The sequence below is a fragment of the Drosophila ananassae genome, chromosome XR (assembly GCF_017639315.1).
Source record: "Drosophila ananassae strain 14024-0371.13 chromosome XR, ASM1763931v2, whole genome shotgun sequence".
NCBI lineage: Eukaryota > Metazoa > Arthropoda > Insecta > Diptera > Drosophilidae > Drosophila > Drosophila ananassae.
This window is the reverse complement of record NC_057932.1, coordinates 7,715,553-7,739,528: the sequence shown is the minus strand read 5'-3', so window position 1 is coordinate 7,739,528 and position 23,976 is coordinate 7,715,553. Positions and strand designations below refer to the sequence as shown.

Genomic DNA, 23,976 nt, shown 5'->3' with positions numbered 1-23,976 from the left:
TAAAATTAAATAATAAATAATTATAAAATAGAAATAAAGAATCAATAAGGCAAAAACGGTTCTCTTCTAATATATTTCCAGATCTCTGTCGGATTTCCAATCGGCTATCTTCCAGGCTTCTTTCCTTCGTGGGCGGATTCCGGCCCCGAGAAGGCGGGGCAATTCTCCGGATTATGGCCAACCCGTCATAAATATAAGAAAGGAGCCTCCTAGCCTGCGGCAAAATCCGGCAAAATTATAATTCCTTTGCGCCACAGACCATGAGAAAGCTCTTTTTTTTTTTTTGTCTTTCTTCCTCTTTTTTTTCATATGTCTACGACCGCACCGCTTGACTACTGCCTTTCAATTCACCTTCCCTTCGATCTTTCCCTGACATGGTCATTCGGCTCGGACCGTTGTTCCGGACCCGATTCGTCCCAGGTCATCAACCCTCTTATTCCAAAATTTCCCTGCTCGGAACTAGGTGGCAGCCCTGCGCCCTTTTCCTTCCCTAGGTGGCAACCCTGCGACCCTTTTCCTTCCCTAGGTGGCAGCCCTGCTCCGATTGTTTACATCGGCCACAACAAATTCATTGCAATTTATGTGTTTGTTTCTGTTTATGGAGTGATTTTACTTAAAAGAATTAGAAATATTATAGAAAATGGGAAACCGGGTTCGGTATAACTATTTGTATTGAGCGATTCCTTCGTATACCCATACCGCTTAGAGATCTACAGCGGTGCAGGTGATAATGTGGTCTAACCTGGTCATGCAAACTATCAAACGATATTGCCATCAACAAATTACCAAGGAGTTTTTCGACTGAGTACGTTGGGTCCTCATATGGTGTCGATATAACCAATGTACTCTGGAGTTACATTCGAAAAAAAAGAACCCTCGTGAAAGAACTGCAAAGGCTTCTCGCTTTGACAGAAAGGCTAAACGACACATTTCAATTGATTGTCCCCAAATTGTGCATGAGTATAATGCTCACATGGGCGACGTAGCTCTCATGGACGGCCTAATGGGACGCTATCACTACTAGGGATGCCGCAACACGTATTTTTTATCACCTAGTTGATATTATACCTAAACCATTTCCCACATTGGTTGGATCGAAACAGTGGAAAAAGAAGTTGCAATCACTGTAAAACTTCAAAAATGCAATGCATATGCACGAAATGCAGTCTTGATTTATGCTGCACAGCGAATAAAAACTGTTTTGTAGAATACCGTAAGAAAAAATAAAATAAATATTCATTACTTGATAATGTTTTTTTTTCCACTCAAAGCCCCAAGCGTGCCTTCAGGCCCGCTTACCTTTCTTCTCACCTTACAGGTGAACCGAAGATTATACGATATTTTCAAGCATATATTTGAGTTAGAATCATTCATTCACTTAAAAAAAAATTATTTGAATAATTTTTTTAATTATTTTGAAAAGTAGTCTTAGAGGGTTAAGCAAGCCTTTTCGAGTAGAATCCAATATAACTATCCGCAAAGCTTAGATAATTAAATAAAATACTTATAAATTATAATCAATTTCTTTTTATCATTGTATGTATATTGAAATATATGTGAATTTGTTAACTCGTGTTGTAAATGTGTAAATTTTTGCAAGATAAAATATATATAATTGAAAGATTCTATTTTACTTTTTACCCGTCAATGAAGGGATATACGAAGAGGCGCCTTGCGGTAATGTCGGTTTTTTCGGCCTATAAAATAAATTTTAGATTATCCAAAATTTTAAAAGTTTGGTTGATTCTTTTGAGTCTATCTTTGTTCGAGAATCTAACCTTGTTCCTTATTAGACTCAAAAATTAAACATAAACTGCAAGGGTATATTTTTCTTATATGGGCATAAACCATATCTTACACTAACTTTCGGATCTGCTAGAACGGGCTCTTCATCTATTCGTTTTCGGATTATTTGTGGCCTCTTTAGTTTTGTTAATAATTTTTTTTTTTTTTGCGCGCGGTTCCCACTGCATACGTACAGCCCACCTCCCGTCCAACCGACCGAGGGACGCTGCCGCGTAACGTACGGCTCGAATCGCGGGAATAGATCCGAGATAGATAAGCGAGAGATTAGGAGAAAGATATTACGAGGAAGAGTGTTGCATAGATAAGGCTGTTAATATAAGCGATTTAAGATTGTTAGTAGAGCAAAGTGATAAGATGTGGTAGAGACCATTGTAGTCCGAACATAATACCCTGAACGGATCATGTTGGGCATATGTCGAACTACAATGGCTGAGGAGTAGAGGACGAAAGTTTCTGGTCCTTCTACTAGGAATGTTAAAGTTTAAGCGTGTTAGTAAATGCTGGCTGTCTATATTTCCATAAATAAGATTATATAGAAACATGACACCCAGCATCGTACTACGATTTGTTAATGTTGGTAAGTTGATTAGTTAAAGTCTACTATGATAAGAGGGGAGGTAAAGATTTGCATCCCAATTAAGTCCCCTAAGAGCAAAAGAAAGGAAACACAAAGAAAAAAGGGCCACAAAAGGGCCCGAATTTTCCATATAATCGTCGAGGAATTTTTTATGGATAATTTTGAAAGTTTCTTCACATCTGGAATTTCGAAAACAAGCGTTAAGCGACCTAGAAGAAGCTAGGAGTTCTAACAGGAATTCATGCCGTTTTCTTTCAAGAAATTCCTAACAACATGAAAAATTACAATAAAAAGCATATCGCCTGTCTGTCTGTTTCTGCGCAAACTAGTCTCTCAGTTTTGAAGCCTTTTGTTCCAGTAGAAACTTAGCACACATCCTTATTTTATTTGCAGGCAGTATATAAATCGGACCGGCCGGGATTGGTCGACTATACCCTATAGCTGCCTTTTAACTGATTGATCGGAAATGCCCTAGCTTTGGTGTTTTTTAGGTTAGAGGGTGAGACCTTCTATAGATTCTATTACGGGCAACCGTAGCCAAAATTTTTGAGGATCTTCTTTTTTTGGATTTCGTCCAAAAATCGAACTTCCTTGCCATAAAGCAATATTAGGCGCGCGGTCACCATTTTTTCGAAATTTAATTGCGCGGCGTAGACGTAAAATAGATGAGTATGTAGAACGATCTTTACGTTCCGAATCAGCGGGTTCTCTAGGAGAAGTCCATGCTTTAACCAACACTGGCCGAGTGCGTCCAACAACTCTTGAGGAAGCTATGGAGCTATATCAAATCGGACGTTTTTTGGAACTTGGTATATTGGCCGAAGGATGTGAGGATTTGATTTTAGAATGGTTATCTCTAGACACCTTACCCACCGTTTTAAGGTGGGGCTGCCAACCTTATGGTTCTGCATGGGTTTTTCGACAAGCTTGTCAATATTTGCGAGAAGAATTTGCGGCTGTTAGCGCCTCGTCAGTTCTGCATCAATTGGATAAATCCCAGTTAATACATGTATTGCATAGTAACTTTTTACAAGCGTCAGAGTTAGAAATATTGCAAGCGGTTTTAAAATGGGGCGAGCAAGAACTTATTCGACGTATGGAAGATAGAGAACCAAATTCGTTGTCACATACAGCATATTTAGTAACACGCAAAGGTTTAATAAAACGCGACATAAGTGATATAGAACTAAGAGAAATTCTGTCCGAACTGCTACTTTTAGTACGGATGGACCATGTCTTACCCCCTCATTGTGAAGTTTTATGTCAAGCCATTCGAAGAGGTCTTGTAAGTACACCTCCATCACATATGATTGGGGATGAAAGAAAAAATCTCCGTATCAACGCCTGGATTCGTGGAGGGAAAAATCAGGGATTGTATGTAAGGCCGCGTCTATTTGTGCCATATTTTGAAGAAGTAAAAACACTTTTAGAAGATCGAATGCCAACGCACAATCACGTAGAATTCTTACGAATGCGCACGACTAGGCATTCTCCAAATATTCCAGACACATTGTGTATGGTATCACCCTTAAGTTCTGGCTCAAACAGGGGTATTGGGACAGAAAGAAATAATGATGAGCAACATTTTGGTTTTTTAGGGGGAGCAGTTGCAATACCGCCACCGGACAACCAAACGTTATTAGTTATGCGGAAGCGTGAACATAAATTGCGTCAATCACCAATGTGCCAACGTGCATTGCTGCTCCCACTTTCGTCAAAAAATGAAAATGACCGGCAAATTTGGCTTAGAGTTGTTAGAGAGTTTAATCTTCCGGATTAAGTATCTGATATATTGGGGAACTCCCTCCAAATCAACCTATGATCACTCTATAGAAACAACTGTTACTACACAATATCATAATGATTGTTCCAATTTAGAGTTGCAAGTTATGTGGTGGAAAGCCTGGTAGCTATTGAGAGTTCAAAAACTCCTCCATATTGCCAGGAATTTTTGATTGAATGGTTCAATTCAGTACGTGTACATCATAATTCTTTGCAGCAAGAATTGCTCATTGACTTAATTAAGCATAATTCTCTTAATTCTCACTAATGTTAATAGACACCAGTATTATTGTCCACCGCTTGCATTAATGTCTCGTATCTTTGTTTTTGCTGCTTATTCAGAAACGGCAGATTATTTCAATTTCTACAATGTATCAAGATTGTATTGTATCTCTGATTTAATTCTTGGTTGAATGTATCGATGCAAGATATCTTCACATGTCGTATGTGGTCGAGACTAACGAACAGCAATTCATTTTTATATATATAGAAGATAATCAATTTCTTTTTATCATTGTATGTATTTTGAAATATATGTGAATTTGTTAACTCGTGTTGTAAATGTGTTAATTTTTGCAAGATTAGTAAGTCTTCAGAATGAAATTTTAAATATATATATAATTGAAAGATTCTATTTTACTTTTTACCCGTCAATGAAGGGATATACGAAGAGGCGCCTTGCGGTAATGTCGGTTTTTTCGGCCTATAAAATAAATTTTAGATTATCCAAAATTTTAAAAGTTTGGTTGATTCTTTTGAGTCTATCTTTGTTCGAGAATCTAACCTTGTTCCTTATTAGACTCAAAAATTAAACATAAACTGCAAGGGTATATTTTTCTTATATGGGCATAAACCATATCTTACACTAACTTTCGGATCTGCTAGAACGGGCTCTTCATCTATTCGTTTTCGGATTATTTGTGGCCTCTTTAGTTTTGTTAATAATTTTTTTTTTTTTTGCGCGCGGTTCCCACTGCATACGTACAGCCCACCTCCCGTCCAACCGACCGAGGGACGCTGCCGCGTAACGTACGGCTCGAATCGCGGGAATAGATCCGAGATAGATAAGCGAGAGATTAGGAGAAAGATATTACGAGGAAGAGTGTTGCATAGATAAGGCTGTTAATATAAGCGATTTAAGATTGTTAGTAGAGCAAAGTGATAAGATGTGGTAGAGACCATTGTAGTCCGAACATAATACCCTGAACGGATCATGTTGGGCATATGTCGAACTACAATGGCTGAGGAGTAGAGGACGAAAGTTTCTGGTCCTTCTACTAGGAATGTTAAAGTTTAAGCGTGTTAGTAAATGCTGGCTGTCTATATTTCCATAAATAAGATTATATAGAAACATGACACCCAGCATCGTACTACGATTTGTTAATGTTGGTAAGTTGATTAGTAAAAGTCTACTATGATAAGAGGGGAGGTAAAGATTTGCATCCCAATTAAGTCCCCTAAGAGCAAAAGAAAGGAAACACAAAGAAAAAAGGGCCACAAAAGGGCCCGAATTTTCCATATAATCGTCGAGGAATTTTTTATGGATAATTTTGAAAGTTTCTTCACATCTGGAATTTCGAAAACAAGCGTTAAGCGACCTAGAAGAAGCTAGGAGTTCTAACAGGAATTCATGCCGTTTTCTTTCAAGAAATTCCTAACAACATGAAAAATTACAATAAAAAGCATATCGCCTGTCTGTCTGTTTCTGCGCAAACTAGTCTCTCAGTTTTGAAGCCTTTTGTTCCAGTAGAAACTTAGCACACATCCTTATTTTATTTGCAGGCAGTATATAAATCGGACCGGCCGGGATTGGTCGACTATACCCTATAGCTGCCTTTTAACTGATTGATCGGAAATGCCCTAGCTTTGGTGTTTTTTAGGTTAGAGGGTGAGACCTTCTATAGATTCTATTACGGGCAACCGTAGCCAAAATTTTTGAGGATCTTCTTTTTTTGGATTTCGTCCAAAAATCGAACTTCCTTGCCATAAAGCAATATTAGGCGCGCGGTCACCATTTTTTCGAAATTTAATTGCGCGGCGTAGACGTAAAATAGATGAGTATGTAGAACGATCTTTACGTTCCGAATCAGCGGGTTCTCTAGGAGAAGTCCATGCTTTAACCAACACTGGCCGAGTGCGTCCAACAACTCTTGAGGAAGCTATGGAGCTATATCAAATCGGACGTTTTTTCGAACTTGGTATATTGGCCGAAGGATGTGAGGATTTGATTTTAGAATGGTTATCTCTAGACACCTTACCCACCGTTTTAAGGTGGGGCTGCCAACCTTATGGTTCTGCATGGGCTTTTCGACAAGCTTGTCAATATTTGCGAGAAGAATTTGCGGCTGTTAGCGCCTCGTCAGTTCTGCATCAATTGGATAAATCCCAGTTAATACATGTATTGCATAGTAACTTTTTACAAGCGTCAGAGTTAGAAATATTGCAAGCGGTTTTAAAATGGGGCGAGCAAGAACTTATTCGACGTATGGAAGATAGAAAACCAAATTCGTTGTCACATACAGCATATTTAGTAACACGCAAAGGTTTAATAAAACACGACATAAGTGATATAGAACTAAGAGAAATTCTGTCCGAACTGCTACCTTTAGTACGGATGGACCATGTCTTACCCCCTCATTGTGAAGTTTTATGTCAAGCCATTCGAAGAGGTCTTGTAAGTACACCTCCATCACATATGATTGGGGATGAAAGAGAAAATCTCCGTATCAACGCCTGGATTCGTGGAGGGAAAAATCAGGGATTGTATGTAAGGCCGCGTCTATTTGTGCCATATTTTGAAGAAGTAAAAACACTTTTAGAAGATCGAATGCCAACGCACAATCACGTAGAATTCTTACGAATGCGCACGACTAGGCATTCTCCAAATATTCCAGACACATTGTGTATGGTATCACCCTTAAGTTCTGGCTCAAACAGGGGTATTGGGACAGAAAGAAATAATGATGAGCAACATTTTGGTTTTTTAGGGGGAGCAGTTGCAATACCGCCACCGGACAACCAAACGTTATTAGTTATGCGGAAGCGTGAACATAAATTGCGTCAATCACCAATGTGCCAACGTGCATTGCTGCTCCCTCTTTCGTCAATAAATGAAAATGACCGGCAAATTTGGCTTAGAGTTGTTAGAGAGTTTAATCTTCCGGATTAAGTATCTGATATATTGGGGAACTCCCTCCAAATCAATAAAGGAAGTAATGATCACTCTATAGAAACAACTGCTACTACACAATATCATAGTGATTGTTCCAATTTTGAGTTGCAAGTTATGTGGTGGAAAGCCTGGTAGCTATTGAGAGTTCAAAAACTCCTCCATATTGCCAGGAATTTTTGATTGAATGGTTCAATTCAGTGCGTGTACATCATAATTCTTTGCAGCAAGAATTGCTCATTGACTTAATTAAGCATAATTCTCTTAATTCTCACTAATGTTAATAGACACCAGTATTATTGTCCACCGCTTGCATTAATGTCTCGTATCTTTGTTTTTGCTGCTTATTCAGAAACGGCAGATTATTTCAATTTCTACAATGTATCAACATTGTATTGTATCTCTCGATTTAATTCTTGGTTGAATGTATCGATGCAAGATATCTTCACATGTCGTATGTGGTCGAGACTAACGAACAGCAATTCATTTTTATATATAAACAAGATAATCAATTTCTTTTTATCATTGTATGTATTTTGAAATAAATGTGAATTTGTTAACTCGTGTTGTAAATGTGTAAATTTTTGCAAGATTAGTAGGTCTTCAGAATGAAATTTTAAATATATATATAATTGAAAGATTCTATTTTACTTTTTACCCGTCAATGAAGGGATATACGAAGAGGCGCCTTGCGGTAATGTCGGTTTTTTCGGCCTATAAAATAAATTTTAGATTATTCAAAATTTTAAAAGTTTGGTTGATTCTTTTGAGTCTATCTTTGTTCGAGAATCCAACCTTGTTCCTTATTAGACTCAAAAATTCAACATAAACTGCAAGGGTATATTTTTCTTATATGGGCATAAACCATATCTTACACTAACTTTCGGGTCTGCTAGAACGGGCTCTTCATCTATTCGTTTTCGGATTATTTGTGGCCTCTTTAGTTTTGGTTATAATAGTAATTATAATTTCCATATACGCGAATTGCAACTGTCATAACGATCTGGTTAAGTTGGGATGTATTGTGTAACAATGACAATTTAACAACCTAACAATTTTTGCAATGTTTTGTTCCATAATTCAATAATAGTACGCATAGGTGCTAGCTTGTTACGTAATCGGCGATCTGCAACATTTTTTGACATTAACTTCCGAATGCCATAAAGATTTCTTCATTTCAGAAAAGTAACAAGAAAAGGAAAGTTAATTTCGGGCGAAACCGAAGTTGATATATCTATACCACCACTAAGGTGGTGGTTTTTGCAATATTTTGTTCCATATATCAAACATAGTACGCATAGGTGCTTGCTTGCCACGTAATCGGCGATCTGCAACATATTTCAACTTGTACTTCCGAATGCCATGAAGATTTGTTCATTTAAGGAAAGTTAATTTCGGGCCAAACAGAAGTTGATATACCTATACCACCTTTTAGGTGGTGCTTTAATTACAATATATACATCGGATAAAATATACATCGCAAATATCGGACATAGTCAGTAAAGTAAGTAAAGTAGTAAAATCCACTGATTTCGTGTATTTGATATAATATTATAACTATTACATTGACCCGGTCACTTGGCAATAGTAGTACATTTTTTGATCTACTCTTCAGTCGGCTTAGAAAAGGCCATCCATTCCTCGGAGGCCACAAAAGAGCCCGAATTTTCCATATAATCGTCGAGGAATTTTTTATGGATAATTTTGAAAGTTTCTTCACATCCGGAATTTCGAAAACGAGCGTTAAGCGACCTAGAAGAAGCTAGGAGTTCTAACAGGAATTCATGCCGTTTTCTTTCGAGAAATTCCTAACAACATCAAAAATTACAATAAAAAGCATATCGCCTGTCTGTCTGTTTCTGCGCAAACTAGTTTCTCAGTTTTGAAGCCTTTTGTTCCAGTAGAAACTTAGCACACATACTTATTTTATTTGCAGGCAGTATATAAATCGGACCGGCCGGGATTGGTCGACTATACCCTATAGCTGCCTCTTAACTGATTGATCGGAAATGCCCTAGCTTTGGTGTTTTTTAGGTTAGAGGGTAAGACCTTCTATAGATTCTATTACGGGCAACCGTAGCCAAAATTTTTGAGGATCTTCTTTTTTTGGATTTCGTTCCGAATCAGCGGGTTCTCTAGGAGAAGTCCATGCTTTAACCAACACTGGCCGAGTGCATCCAACAACTCTTGAGGAAGCTATGGAGCTATATCAAATCGGACGTTTTTTGGAACTTGGTATATTGGCCGAAGGATGTGAGGATTTGATTTTAGAATGGTTATCTCTAGACACCTTACCCACCGTTTTAAGGTGGGGCTGCCAACCTTATGGTTCTGCATGGGTTTTTCGACAAGCTTGTCAATATTTGCGAGAAGAATTTGCGGCTGTTAGCGCCTCGTCAGTTCTGCATCAATTGGATAAATCCCAGTTAATACATGTATTGCATAGTAACTTTTTACAAGCGTCAGAGTTAGAAATATTGCAAGCGGTTTTAAAATGGGGCGAGCAAGAACTTATTCGACGTATGGAAGATAGAAAACCAAATTCGTTGTCACATACAGCATATTTAGTAACACGCAAAGGTTTAATAAAACGCGACATAAGTGATATAGAACTAAGAGAAATTCTGTCCGAACTGCTACCTTTAGTACGGATGGACCATGTCTTACCCCCTCATTGTGAAGTTTTATGTCAAGCCATTCGAAGAGGTCTTGTAAGTACACCTCCATCACATATGATTCGGGATGAAAGAGAAAATCTCCGTATCAACGCCTGGATTCGTGGAGGGAAAAATTAAGGGATTGTATGTAAGGCCGCGTCTATTTATGCCATATTTTGAAGAAGTAAAAACACTTTTAGAAGATCGAATACCAACGCACAATCACGTAGAATTATTACGAATGCGCACGACTAGGCATCCTCCAAATATTCCAGACACATTGTATATGGTATCACCCTTAAGTTCTGGCTCAAACAGGGGTATTGGGACAGAAAGAAATGATGAACATTTTGGTTTTTTAGGGGGAGCAGTTGCAATACCGCCACCGGACAACCAAACGTTATTAGTTATGCGGAAGCGTGAACATAAATTGCGTCAATCACCAATGTGCCAACGTGCATTGCTGCTCCCTCTTTCGTCAAAAAATGAAAATGACCGGCAAATTAGGCTTAGAGTTGTTAGAGAGTTTAATCTTCCGGATTAAGTATCTGATATATTGGGGAACTCCCTCTAAATCAACCTATGATCACTCTATAGAAACAACTGTTACTACACAATATCATAATGATTGTTCCAATTTAGAGTTGCAAGTTATGTGGTGGAAAGCCTGGTAGCTATTGAGAGTTCAAAAACTCCTCCATATTGCCAGGAATTTTTGATTGAATGGTTCAATTCAGTGCGTGTACATCATAATTCTTTGCAGCAAGAATTGCTCATTGACTTAATGAAGCATAATTCTCTTAATTCTCACTAATGTTAATAGACACCAGTATTATTTTCCACCGCTTGCATTAATGTGTCGTATCTTTGTTTTTGCTGCTTATTCAGAAACGGCAGATTATTTCAATTTCTACAATGTATCAAGATTATTGTATCTCTCGATTTAATTCTTGGTTGAATGTATCGATGCAAGATATCTTCACATGTCGTATGTGGTCGAGACTAACGAACAGCAATTCATTTTTATATATAAACAAGATAATCAATTTCTTTTTATCATTGTATGTATTTTGAAATAAATGTGAATTTGTTAACTCGTGTTGTAAATGTGTAAATTTTTGCAAGATTAGTAAGTCTTCAGAATGAAATTTTAAATATATATATAATTGAAAGATTCTATTTTACTTTTTACCCGTCAATGAAGGGATATACGAAGAGGCGCCTTGCGGTAATGTCGGTTTTTTCGGCCTATAAAATAAATTTTAGATTATCCAAAATTTTAAAAGTTTGGTTGATTCTTTTGAGTCTATCTTTGTTCGAGAATCCAACCTTGTTCCTTATTAGACTCAAAAATTCAAAATAAACTGTAAGGGTATATTTTTCTTATATGGGCATAAACCATATCTTACACTAACTTTCGGGTCTGCTAGAACGGGCTCTTCATCTATTCGTTTTCGGATTATTTGTGGCCTCTTTAGTTTTGGTTATAATAGTAATTATAATTTCCATATACGTGAATTGCAACTGTCATAACGATCTGGTTAAGTTGGGATGTATTGTGTAACAATGACAATTTAACAACCTAACAATTTTTGCAATGTTTTGTTCCATAATTCAATAATAGTACGCATAGGTGCTAGCTTGTTACGTAATCGGCGATCTGCAACATTTTTTGACATTAACTTCCGAATGCCATAAAGATTTCTTCATTTCAGAAAAGTAACAAGAAAAGGAAAGTTAATTTCGGGCGAAACCGAAGTTGATATATCTATACCACCACTAAGGTGGTGGTTTTTGCAATATTTTGTTCCATATATCAAACATAGTACGCATAGGTGCTTGCTTGCCACGTAATCGGCGATCTGCAACATATTTCAACTTGTACTTCCGAATGCCATGAAGATTTGTTCATTTAAGGAAAGTTAATTTCGGGCCAAACAGAAGTTGATATACCTATACCACCTTTTAGGTGGTGCTTTAATTACAATATATACATCGGATAAAATATACATCGCAAATATCGGACATAGTCAGTAAAGTAAGTAAAGTAGTAAAATCCACTGATTTCGTGTATTTGATATAATATTATAACTATTACATTGACCCGGTCACTTGGCAATAGTAGTACATTTTTTGATCTACTCTTCAGTCGGCTTAGAAAAGGCCATCCATTCCTCGGAGGCCACAAAAGAGCCCGAATTTTCCATATAATCGTCGAGGAATTTTTTATGGATAATTTTGAAAGTTTCTTCACATCCGGAATTTCGAAAACGAGCGTTAAGCGACCTAGAAGAAGCTAGGAGTTCTAACAGGAATTCATGCCGTTTTCTTTCGAGAAATTCCTAACAACATCAAAAATTACAATAAAAAGCATATCGCCTGTCTGTCTGTTTCTGCGCACATAGTCTCTCAGTTTTGAAGCCTTTTGTTCCAGTAGAAACTTAGCACACATCCTTATTTTATTTGCAGGCGGTATATAAATCGGACCGGCCGGGATTGGTCGACTATACCCTATAGCTGCCTTTTAACTGATTGATCGGAAATGCCCTAGCTTTGGTGTTTTTTAGGTTAGAGGGTGAGACCTTCTATAGATTCTATTACGGGCAACCTTAGCCAAAATTTTTGAGGATCTTCTTTTTTGGATTTCGTCCAAAAATCGAACTTCCTTGCCATAAAGCAATATTAAGCGCGCGGTCACCATTTTTTCTCTAGGAGAAGTCCATGCTTTAACCAACACTGGCCGAGTGCGTCCAACAACTCTTGAGGAAGCTATGGAGCTATATCAAATCGGACGTTTTTTGGAACTTGGTATATTGGCCGAAGGATGTGAGGATTTGATTTTAGAATGGTTATCTCTAGACACCTTACCCACCGTTTTAAGGTGGGGCTGCCAACCTTATGGTTCTGCATGGGTTTTTCGACAAGCTTGTCAATATTTGCGAGAAGAATTTGCGGCTGTTAGCGCCTCGCCAGTTCTGCATCAATTGGATAAATCCCAGTTAATACATGTATTGCATAGTAACTTTTTACAAGCGTCAGAGTTAGAAATATTGCAAGCGGTTTTAAAATGGGGCGAGCAAGAACTTATTCGACGTATGGAAGATAGAGAACCAAATTCGTTGTCACATACAGCATATTTAGTAACACGCAAAGGTGTAATAAAACACGACATAAGTGATACAGAACTAAGAGAAATTCTGTCAGAACTGCTACCTTTAGTACGGATGGACCATGTCTTACCCCCTCATTGTGAAGTTTTATGTCAAGCCATTCGAAGAGGTCTTGTAAGTACACCTCCATCACATATTATTGGGGATGAAAGAGAAAATCTCCGTATCAACGTCTGGATTCGTGGAGGGAAAAATCAGGGATTGTATGTAAGGCCGCGTCTATTTATGCCATATTTTGAAGAAGTAAAAACACTTTTTGAAGATCGAATGCCAACGCACAATCACGTAGAATTATTATGAATGCGCACGACTAGGCATCCTCCAAATATTCCAGACACATTGTATATGGTATATGGTAAGTACTGGCTCAAACAGGGGTATTGGGACAGAAAGCAATAATGATGAGCAACATTTTGGTTTTTTAGGGGGAGCAGTTGCAATACCGCCACCGGACAACCAAACGTTATTAGTTATGCGGAAGCGTGAACATAAATTGCGTCAATCACCAATGTGCCAACGTGCATTGCTGCTCCCTCTTTCGTCAAAAAATGAAAATGACCGGCAAATTAGGCTTAGAGTTGTTAGAGAGTTTAATCTTCCGGATTAAGTATCTGATATATTGGGGAACTCCCTCCAAATCAATAAAGGAAGTAATGATCACACTATGGAAGCAACTGTTACACTATCATCGGCCCAAAATGAGGTTAGTTTACTTGAAGATGAAATCCAGAGTCCCCCCCCCCCTTCGCCAGCTGCTCATGGATTAGTTTCACAATACACAAACGCTGCACCTTCGTTTCTATCGACGGCTACAATGGCATCATTAGTGTCGTCTTATAATACTGATATGGTTCACCCATGTAACAACCGAAATCTTACTCTTCCAAGACATCACTCAACTGGAATTATTGGTGTAGCTAATTTTATGGCATATAATTCTGGTCCTGCAGCACAGTGCAGCTACGCACGTCTTTCAAATTCAAGTTAACATCGTAACGATTTGCCTGGGTGATTTTGGATTTTCTCATGTTAACAGTCTGGGGTCTGATGCCGACACCGAGGGTTGAGCATCTGCATTAGATGCCGGTAACAGTCATCTTTCCGAAATGATGCCGGATGTAGCTATGGCTACGGCATCGTTGGGGCAGCTTCATTTGACAAATAGTGGATCTGGGTGTATTTCCACTAGCACACGCGCATCAATTATTAATAACGGATACCAGAAAGCTTGCAATTGGATTTAGGCGATGGTCCAAGCCCCCATGTCGTTGGAACTTGTACTATTACTATACGTAATATTCAGGTAGGCTTCCATTACCGTTTAATTAAAAATGTAAATAATGCTATTATTTTCAGCAACTGCCTCAAAATAGTTACCACCATTTTAGGCATCGTTCAAATTCACCTTTTGATATCCTGCGACAAGGGCAGGCCTCACCTACGTTGCATCGCGAACATTCCGGAATGTTTAATTCCGGTCCTCCCATATTTTTATAGAGGCTGCAAATTGGACCGACCAGGAAAAATTATTTAAGCATGCCTTTCCGAGTAGAATCCAATATAACTATCCGCAAGGCTTAGATAATTAAATAAAATTCTTATAAATTATAATCAATTTCTTTTTATCATTGTATGTATATTGAAATATATGTGAATTTGTTAACTCGTGTTGTAAATGTGCAAATTTTTGCAAGATTATTAAGTCTTCAGAATGAAATTTTAAATATATATATAATTGAAAGATTTAATTTTACTTTTTACCCGTCAATGAAGGGATATACGAAAAGGCGCCTTGCGGTAATGTCGGTTTTTTCGGCCTATAAAATAAATTTTAGAGTATCCAAAATTTTAAAAGTTTTTTCTTTTGAGTCTATCTTTGTTCGAGAATCCAACCTTGTTCCTTATCAAAAATTCAACATAAACTGCAAGGGTATATTTTTCTTATATGGGCATAACCCATATCTTACACTAACTTTCGGCTCTGCTAGAACGGGCTCTTCATCTATTCGTTTTCGGATTATTTGTGGCCTCTTTAGTTTTGGTTATAATAGTAATTATAATTTCCATATACGCGAATTGCAACTGTCGATCTGGTTAAGTTGGGATGTATTGTGTAACAATGACAATTTAACAACCTAACAATTTTTGCAATGTTTTGTTCCATATATCAAACATTGTACGCATTGTGTGCTAGCTTGTCACGTAATCGGCGATCTGCAACATATTTTAACATTTACTTTCGAATGCCATAAAGATTTCTTCATTTCAGAAAAGTAACAAGAAAAGGAAATTCTTAATTTCGGGCGAAACCGAAGTTGATATACCTATACCACCACTAAGGTGGTGGTTTTTGCAATATTTTGTTCCATATATCAAACATAGTACGCATAGGTGCTTGCTTGCCACGTAATCGGCGATCTGCAACATATTTTAACTTGTACTTCCGAATGCCACGAAGATTTGTTCATTTCAGAGAAGTAACAAGAAAAGTTAATTTCGGGCCAAAAAGAAGTTGATATACCTATACCACCTTTTAGGTGGTGGTTTAATTACAAAATATACATCGGATAAAATATACATCGCAAATATCGGACATAGTCAGCTGGTTATAAAATATTTATTATAATTTATAATTATTTGCTTAAATATCCCGAAAGTTTACAATATAGTTTCTTATTTTTTTTAATAATATTTATATGTTTTGGGCAAAAAGTGTTTTATCTTGCTATCGTAATTACTTAAAATCCACTGATTTCGTGTGTTTGATATAATATTATAACTATTACATTGACCCGGTCACTTGGCAATAGTAGAACATTTTTTTATCTTCTCTTCAGTCGGCTTGGAAAAGGCCACCCATTCCTCAGAGGCCACAAAAGAGCCCCAATTTTCCATATAATCTTCGATGAATTTTTTATGGATAATTTTGAAAGTTTCTTCACATCCGGAATTTCGAAAACGAGCGTTAAGCGACCTAGAAGAAGCTAGGAGTTCTAACAGGAATTCATGCCGTTTTCTTTTGAGAAATTCCTGACAACATCAAAAATTACAATAAAAAGCATGTCGCCTGTCTGTCTGTTTCTGCGCAAACTAGTCTCTCAGTTTTGAAGCCTTTTGTTCCAGTAGAAACTTAGCACACATCCTTATTTTATTTGCAGGCAGTATATAAATCGGACCGGCCGGGATTGGTCGACTATACCCTATAGCTGCCTTTTAACTGATTGATCGGAAATGCCCTAGCTTTGGTGTTTTTTAGGTTAGAGGGTAAGACCTTCTATAGATTCTATTACAGGCAACCTAAGCCAAAATTTATGAGGATCTTCCGGTTATATCCTATAGCTGCCATGTAACTGAACAATGAAATGGCAATGGCAAAACCTTGCTTTTTTAAAAGATGTTTGGAACTGTTTCCAACATTTTTATTAGAAAACTAGCTGACCTTGCAGACTTCGTACTGCCTCATCGATAAATAAAAGACCTAATCTTTTGTATAAAATGATTTTAAAACAAACAAATCAAATCCGTATTTAATAAAAAAGCATTTATTGAATAAAACATGAAGATTTATTATTTTCGATACATCATATTGCTTACTTATAAAACAGAGTTTTCCTGAAATACTGGATATTTATAAGGTTTAAATTTAATATTCACAGACACACATACATTGTTAAAATACAGTCTGTTAATTAATTTAAAGCTTTCTCATAAACTATATTTTTTGTTTTGTTTTGTAGTGCGTAAATAAACAAAGAAGACTGTTTACTGATTAGTGTACCACACACTTTCGAAAAAACTAAAAGTGGCTCTTTACTATAATTTTTTACAACGACGAGAAAGAAGACACAAGCGTTCGACTCAACGTTATAATTCGCTATATTTTCACTAAAAGAACTTAAGCCTAGCTTATCTATTGCGGCGAAGTGGGGCGAATTCGCAAGAGAGCGCAACTGAGCTTTTATTTCGATCCCGCTCCGCCCTATGCTAACTTAGACTAGACTTCAATTTTTTCTCGACTTTTACTTATGCTACTAATCTAATCTAATTATTCTACACCGGCTCCATCCGACTTCAACTAACCGGCAGCCTAGCCAGTTTATGGATAGCCCTCTTGAAGATCGTTCCAGCGCTAGTCCTCACGACAGCGACCCTGACCCTTCCGTCCGCGCCGGCGTGTGTTTCGATGACCCTGGCTTTAATCCACTGTTGGGGCGGCTGGTGGTCTTCTGCGACCAGGACTAGATCGCCCTTCCTGATGTCTTCCTGCTCCCGATGCCACTTCGACCGCACCTGTAGGCCCAAGACGTACTCCCGGGACCATCGCTGCCAAAACGTTTGCTTGATTGACGAGACAAGCCGCCATCGCCGCAAGCACGTTAGGCCCTGCTGGTCCTGCTGGTCAACAAGTACCCGGAAGTCAACGCCTCGCCGTCGCTTGGGTCCTGACTGAGGGCGCACAGGGACCGCGAATTCATCACGGCTTCGATTCCAACGAGGACGGTCTGCAGCTCCTCTGCGGTCAATCTCGCGTTGCCCACCGCTCGTAGGAGTAAGTGCTTTGCAGATTTAACACCTGCCTCCCATAGTCCGCCCATGTGCGGAGCCCGCGGCGGTATGAACGCAAATATGCATCCTTTTTTTTATGCTTATTGTCGCAGTTCGTCCGCCTCGTCTTCGATTCACTGCCGCAGTGCCGCGAAGTGGCGACTCGCTCCGACGAAGTTCATCACGTTGTCGTAGTGCACGATCTGCGGATATCCTCGGCGCCCAACGAACCTTTGAAATGCCAATATAAAGGAATCAGTTGATAAGTCAGATACTACTTCTAAATGAACTTCCTTGGACGCAAAACAAACAAAAAGGGCAATATAAGACTTGTAGGGTGGTCTACTACGAATTTTCAACGTCGTTTTAATAGGGCCACAGAAATCCACGCCACATATGGAGAATGGGCGGAGGGCACGGATTCGATCTAAGGTTAAATCTCCCATGATTTGAGTCATCAGATGAGGCTTGCATTTAAAACAGCGTATGCATGACCGTACTATCTGACTGCAGACTTCCTGCGCGTTTACTTTCCAAACGCGCTGTCGCAAGAGACTCACCAGTGCTCTTGGACCCACATGAAAATTCGACTCGTGCAAGTATTGGACGTAACTCTGAACACTTTGAGAGCGCTTCGTCAACAATACTGGAAACTTGGAAAAAGGCAAGCCCAGCCTGAGAAGCTTCATGAACAAATGGATTTAGCTTCTGTAGAATTGGACTAACAACAAGGTTTTTTCGAATATTTTTTATTTCCTCTTGATACTCGTGTTCTTGAACTATCTGGACAATTTTATTAAAAGCTTTTTTTTTACTTTCATCTGCAACACCTCTGGTGACGGATCAAACCGGGGACTCGTTGGCCACTTATTTTCCGGCTCCGTTAAAAACGATGGACCTGTAAACCAGATCGATTCCACCATCTCCTTTACGTCTCCACCTCTTGACACGATATCTGCCGGGTTCTGTTTAGTTGGTATATGCCGCCACGTGCTATCCTCTGACCACTCTTGAATCTCAGCAACTCTATTTGATACGAACGTTGACAACGATGATGGATGGGAACGGATCCAATGAAGACAAACTTCTGAATCTGACCAATATATACTGCGTTCGATCGGTACTGTTATAAGAGGCTTGTTCTTGCGGCAGAGCTATGCGAGAAGGAGAGCGGCACATAACTCAAGACGGGGGAGCGTTTTTGTCTTGAGCGGCGCTACTTGGTACTTTGCAGTCAACAACGAGACTTCAAAACCTTCTGCAGATTCGCAAAGAATATAGACGCAGGCTCCATAGGCTCTCATCGATGCAAAATGGCATGAATTTAAATTGGTGACTTCGGCTCACTCATCACAAATCTCGGTATTGAGATATCTTCTAACTGTGACAAGGCGAGCTGAATTTTGTTCCACGCGGTTTCCAAGTGCAGTGGAATCGACTCATCCTAATCTACCTTATTAAGCCAAAGTTCCTGCAACAGGATCTTTCCTTTAATAAGGATCGGGCTTAATAAGCCACCGATGTCACCGAAAGAATATTCCGCTTAGTCGCCCGTTTGACCCACGACTGACATAACCAATTCGAATTTAAACACGGCATCTTTAGGAACCCAAACGATTCCTAATGTTTTTGTCAGCTCTGAGTCCGAAAGTGTTATTGGCTTAACCGTGCTCTCGGATGCAGTAAATTCAGGCAAGTTTGAAAACCACTTACTCAATTCAAACCCAGCGTTTTGAAGAATCTGAGCTACTTCAGACTTAATTGTCTTTAGCTCCTCCACGCAACTAGCACCCGTTAACATGTCGTCGACGTAAAAGTCAGACCCAATAACTTTAGCAGCTCGAGGGAATGTATTTTTCGCGTATTCACTCAACCTTTTCAAACTCCTTATGGCCAGGAATGGGGCTGGTGCAGTGCCATATGTAACGGTGTTGAGGTTGCACAATTTCAAGGACTCCGATGGATCTTTTCTCTTCACTATCAACATGTATCGCCTATCTGCTTCATTCACCATTTCTTGGCGATACATCTTTTTGATGTCGGCTATCAGAGCGAATTTGTTTAAATGAAACCGAAGAAGAGTTGAGTACAGCTCTTCCTGATTTGTTGGACCACCATCAACAAATCATTCAAACATTTTATGTGGATGTCTTACAGGACGCATCAAAAACGACTCGTAGTTTGGTCCTTGTACTTTGAGGCCGTAAAACACACTGGTAGGGTATTACCTAGTGTGGAGTAACAAGAACCTCATTGCTTACAGGGGAAATATGACCTAGGATCCTATTCTTCCATGAATTCCACATACATTTTCTTTAAGTTCGGATCTCGACATAATCTTCTCTCGAGCGACAAAAAACGGCGTTTGGCTACCTCGAATGAGTTGCCCAAAACGCTTGGATCCGACTTAAATGGAAGTCTGACTTCGAATCGACCTGAAGGCAGTATTCTACTAGTCTTTTGATAATGTTCCTCACACAACTCCTCTTCTGGTGACAAAATCTTTTTAGAAGATGGAACTTCTTCCAATGACCAGAATTTTTTCAAACTGTGATCTATCGATTCTAATATTTCTGCTTGGCATTTCAGACTAGAGACCGGCTGTTGAGGAGTTGAGGAATTTGCAGATATTTTCCCGATACTATCCAGCGAAGGAGAGTTTTTTGCAGTATGGGATGGTTCGAACCTTGCTTTATTTGGCCAACGGAAAAAAGTTCGAAAAATGACTCAGCTCCAATTAACATATCTATCCGCTGAGGTTTATAAAAATATGGGTCTGCTAAGGGCAAGTTCTTTGGTAGGGTCCAATCTTTCACGTTCACTGACTGGTCAGGGTGATAGCCTGAAATGGTTTTTAAAATCCAAAAGTCGAACGGAAACTCGCTACCATTGATTCTGGACTTCACCCCGGTGTGGATCTTTTTCTTTACTTGTGAATTAGATTGACCAATTCCAATCAAGTTGATGCACAATTCCTCCCTACGGATTTGTGAGCGTTGAGCAAGATCTTCAGTAATGAAGTTCATTTGTGACCCTGAGTCAAGTAATGCTCGGGCCAATATGTGCTCGCCACTTTTCGTTCGCTAACAATACCCTTTTTAGAGCCGACGCATGCAAAGCATGTGAAGTAGAAGGACCATCATTTGTGACCTTTTCGCAGACAATTTAGACAGAGAGATGTTGACTTGACAAACTCAAACTGCATTGGGCCACAAAATGGTCTTGAGCGTTGCAATAACTGCAAGCTGGTTTGGCGTTAGCAGAGGAGCAAGCCAACGAACTTCTATTAAGTTGCTTGCTAAACCCAGTTTCGCCTACCCATTTTTGCCTAGTCACTGGATCTACTCTACTTAAAACTAAATATATAATCATAGAGTTTGCAATTTTAGTGTCATCTCCTATGGATAATAATGATCCATAAATCGATGACACAGTGTCGATGAGACCCCTCAATGACGACGCAGACGGCTGGGAAATTTTCGGAAGGCTGAACAATTGACTTATTTGGTTCGCAAAGATGAGACATTCGTTATCATAGACTCTTTTTAGGCTAGCGATAGCTTTGTGTGCCTAATGATTAAATTTCTCAATAACAGGAATGTTCACATCTTTGTGTACCAAGGTCTCGAAAAGACTTATAAAATTTTTGAACTCCGAATAACTCCGAATTCCCCATTTCAGGCTTACCGCCTTGCGGCAGGTATAGAGTGCTATTGCCGCTTTCTTAGTCCTATCAGCGGTGTTCAGCTTCCAGTCCAGTTTCCTGTCTAGTGTGATACCTAGGTACTTCGCACTATCACTAAGAACTAGTGTTTCTCCCAGGAGCTTCGGAAGTCTTAGGTTAGGTATTTTGTACTTCCTGGTGAACAGCACGAGCTCTGTCTTGGACGGATTGACTCCCAGCCCGTTCTTTTGCGCCCAGGCCGACAGAACTTCGAGCTTCCCTGTCATTAGGTCGCATAGCGTCTGTGGGAATTTCCCACGAAGGCAATAGCAACGTCGTCCGCGTACGCAATGATCTTACATCCGCCACCCTCTAAGGATTGCAGTAGGCTGTTAACCGCCACGTTACAGAGTAGTGGTGAGAGTACACCTTGTGGGGTGCCCCTCTTGACGTATCTTCGAATAGTCGAACCTCCAAGAGTAGCCTCGACACTCCTGTTAACCAGGATCTGCCGTATTAGGTGAGTTGATCGATTGTCTATTCCAAGTCCCGTCAGTGCGTCGATTATTGAGCACGGTAAGATGTTGTTGAAGGCCCCTTCTATGTCTAGAAAAGCCACAAGTGCGTATTCCTTGAAATTAATCGCTCGTTCGACGATCATAGTGATATCGTGCAGGTCTGTTTCAGTTGATCGGCCCCTTTTGTAAGCATGCTGAGAGCATGAGATGTCATTTGGGTTAATGTTAAGTTGTAGATGGAGACTTAAGAGTCTTTCCATAGTCTTAAGGAAAAAGGAAGACAGACTTATAGGTCTGAAGTCCTTGGGGGTGCAGTGGGATGGTTTCCCCGCCTTGGGTATGAATACAACCTTCGTGCACAGCCATGCCTTTGGTATCATACCAGTAGTGAAGACTGTGCTGAAGATTTTCTTAATCCATTTCCTTAGGTTAATACCGGCTCTGGATAACTGAGCTGGTAGAATACCGTCCGGTCCCGGAGATTTGAAGGGTTTAAAACTGTCTATTGCCCATTTTAGATTTCTGTCACTAAGTAGGTAGTTGAGCGAGCCCTGGTGACCCTGGCTACGCATCACCTGGGTTGTTCCTTCCGATGAGCAACCCGGGAAGTGTGCGTTGATAAGGGTCTCCAGGGTTTCCAGGCTTGAGGTTGTCCAGCACCCCTCCGTGTTCTTAATGTAACCTGCGATGGGGGCTGTAGTAGAGAGAATCTTTCTTAGGCGGGCGGCCTCTGATGTCTCCTGAATGTTGGTGCAGAAATTGGCCCAGGCAACCCTCTTTGCCTTGCGCAATTCTTTATTATATTGTGCGCGCGTCTTTATTATATCAACCACGCGTATATGTTACGGTGCGCGTGGTTGAAGGCCCTACGAGCATTTCTTTTGTAGGGGGCTAACGACGAGGTCCACCACGAAGGCTTCTTCGATCTGTTGCTACCTATTCTTTTCTTGGGGCAGGCCTTGTGGTAAGCTTTTGCGCTAGTCGCAGTAAGCTTATCTACCATGGCATTGAGCCCCTCTTAGGTCTCGATGGTCTCTGAAGGCGGTTCGCCTAAGGATCTATCTAGTATATTTTTATAGAGCTCTCAGTTTGCCTTTCTAGGATTTCGTACTGCTTGCTTGGTGAAGTTTTCAAAATTTACTACTATCTCAATATAGCGATGGTCTGAAAATGAGTGTTTGTCAAGGACTCTCCAGCTGGTGATTGCATCAGCCAGGGAGTGCGAGAATAATGTGACATCAAGAACCTCCCTTCTGTTCTTGACGACGAATGTGGGTTCTGAACCTCTGTTACCCACTAGAAGCTTAGAGCTGAGGATAAAATCGAAGATTGACTCACCCCTCTCGTTTGTGTCAGTGCTTCCCCACTGATTGTGATGAGCGTTGGCATCGCATCCTATTATTAGGTCGATGTCCTTCCTTTCGCTGTCTTCCACAAGCCGCCTGAGTAGCGAATGGGGTGGAGGTCCTAGGTGGTCATGACCCATATATGCCGAGCATATTCTTAGATGGCCGTCTGGGCCCTCTATCGATGCGGCTACGTGATCTTCATTGCTGAAATTTGGTAGCAAGAAGGTATTAAGGCTTTTCTTTGCGAGTATGCATGCTCGCTTTTTACCTGTTATATCGGCTGTGTACAGCCTGAAGTCCGACAATGATGTTATTCATCAGTCTTTTCACAGCCAGTCTTGTTCCATTGCATAGTCGAGGTTGATTAATGTTACGCAGCATAATGACAACTGATTCTACTTTTAACTGCAAATTGTGAGGTGGTAATCCAGGCAATTGCAGTGAATTTAAGAACTCAGTGGGATAGTTGACTACGTTATCCTGGTTCTTTACGGTGTCGACTGATTTGAAGGAAACAAATTGTCCTGGAAGAAAATTCTGAATGGTCGCATTAAGATCCTCGACATCTTTATTTTTCGCTGCTAATATTGCTCGTTCACCCAATTATGGTTATTGAACTTTTGCGCTATATCTGGGAAAACTCGCTGAATAAGCTCCTCTTTTGAGTCTTTTATGTGACAGAATTCTGTAGATAATGTGATGAATCCGGTCGAGGTGTCCACTGCAACTTTATTATTTC

General features: G+C 39.6%; 1 protein-coding gene and 1 pseudogene across 1 annotated transcript; one reads left to right on the top strand and one right to left on the bottom strand.

The window, feature by feature from the left end:
- Positions 1-13,513: 13,513 nt before the first annotated feature.
- On the top strand, positions 13,514-14,731 carry LOC26515023 (annotated as a pseudogene).
- Positions 14,732-22,124: 7,393 nt separating this feature from the next.
- On the bottom strand, positions 22,125-23,500 carry LOC123257665 (the record flags this gene model as incomplete). The annotated part of the gene is made up of 2 exons (XM_044717488.1): positions 22,125-22,703; positions 23,021-23,500. Coding segments are annotated over 2 exons (1,059 nt in total), but the record flags the coding sequence as incomplete, so codon positions are not given.
- Between the last annotated feature and the right edge of the window lie 476 nt (positions 23,501-23,976).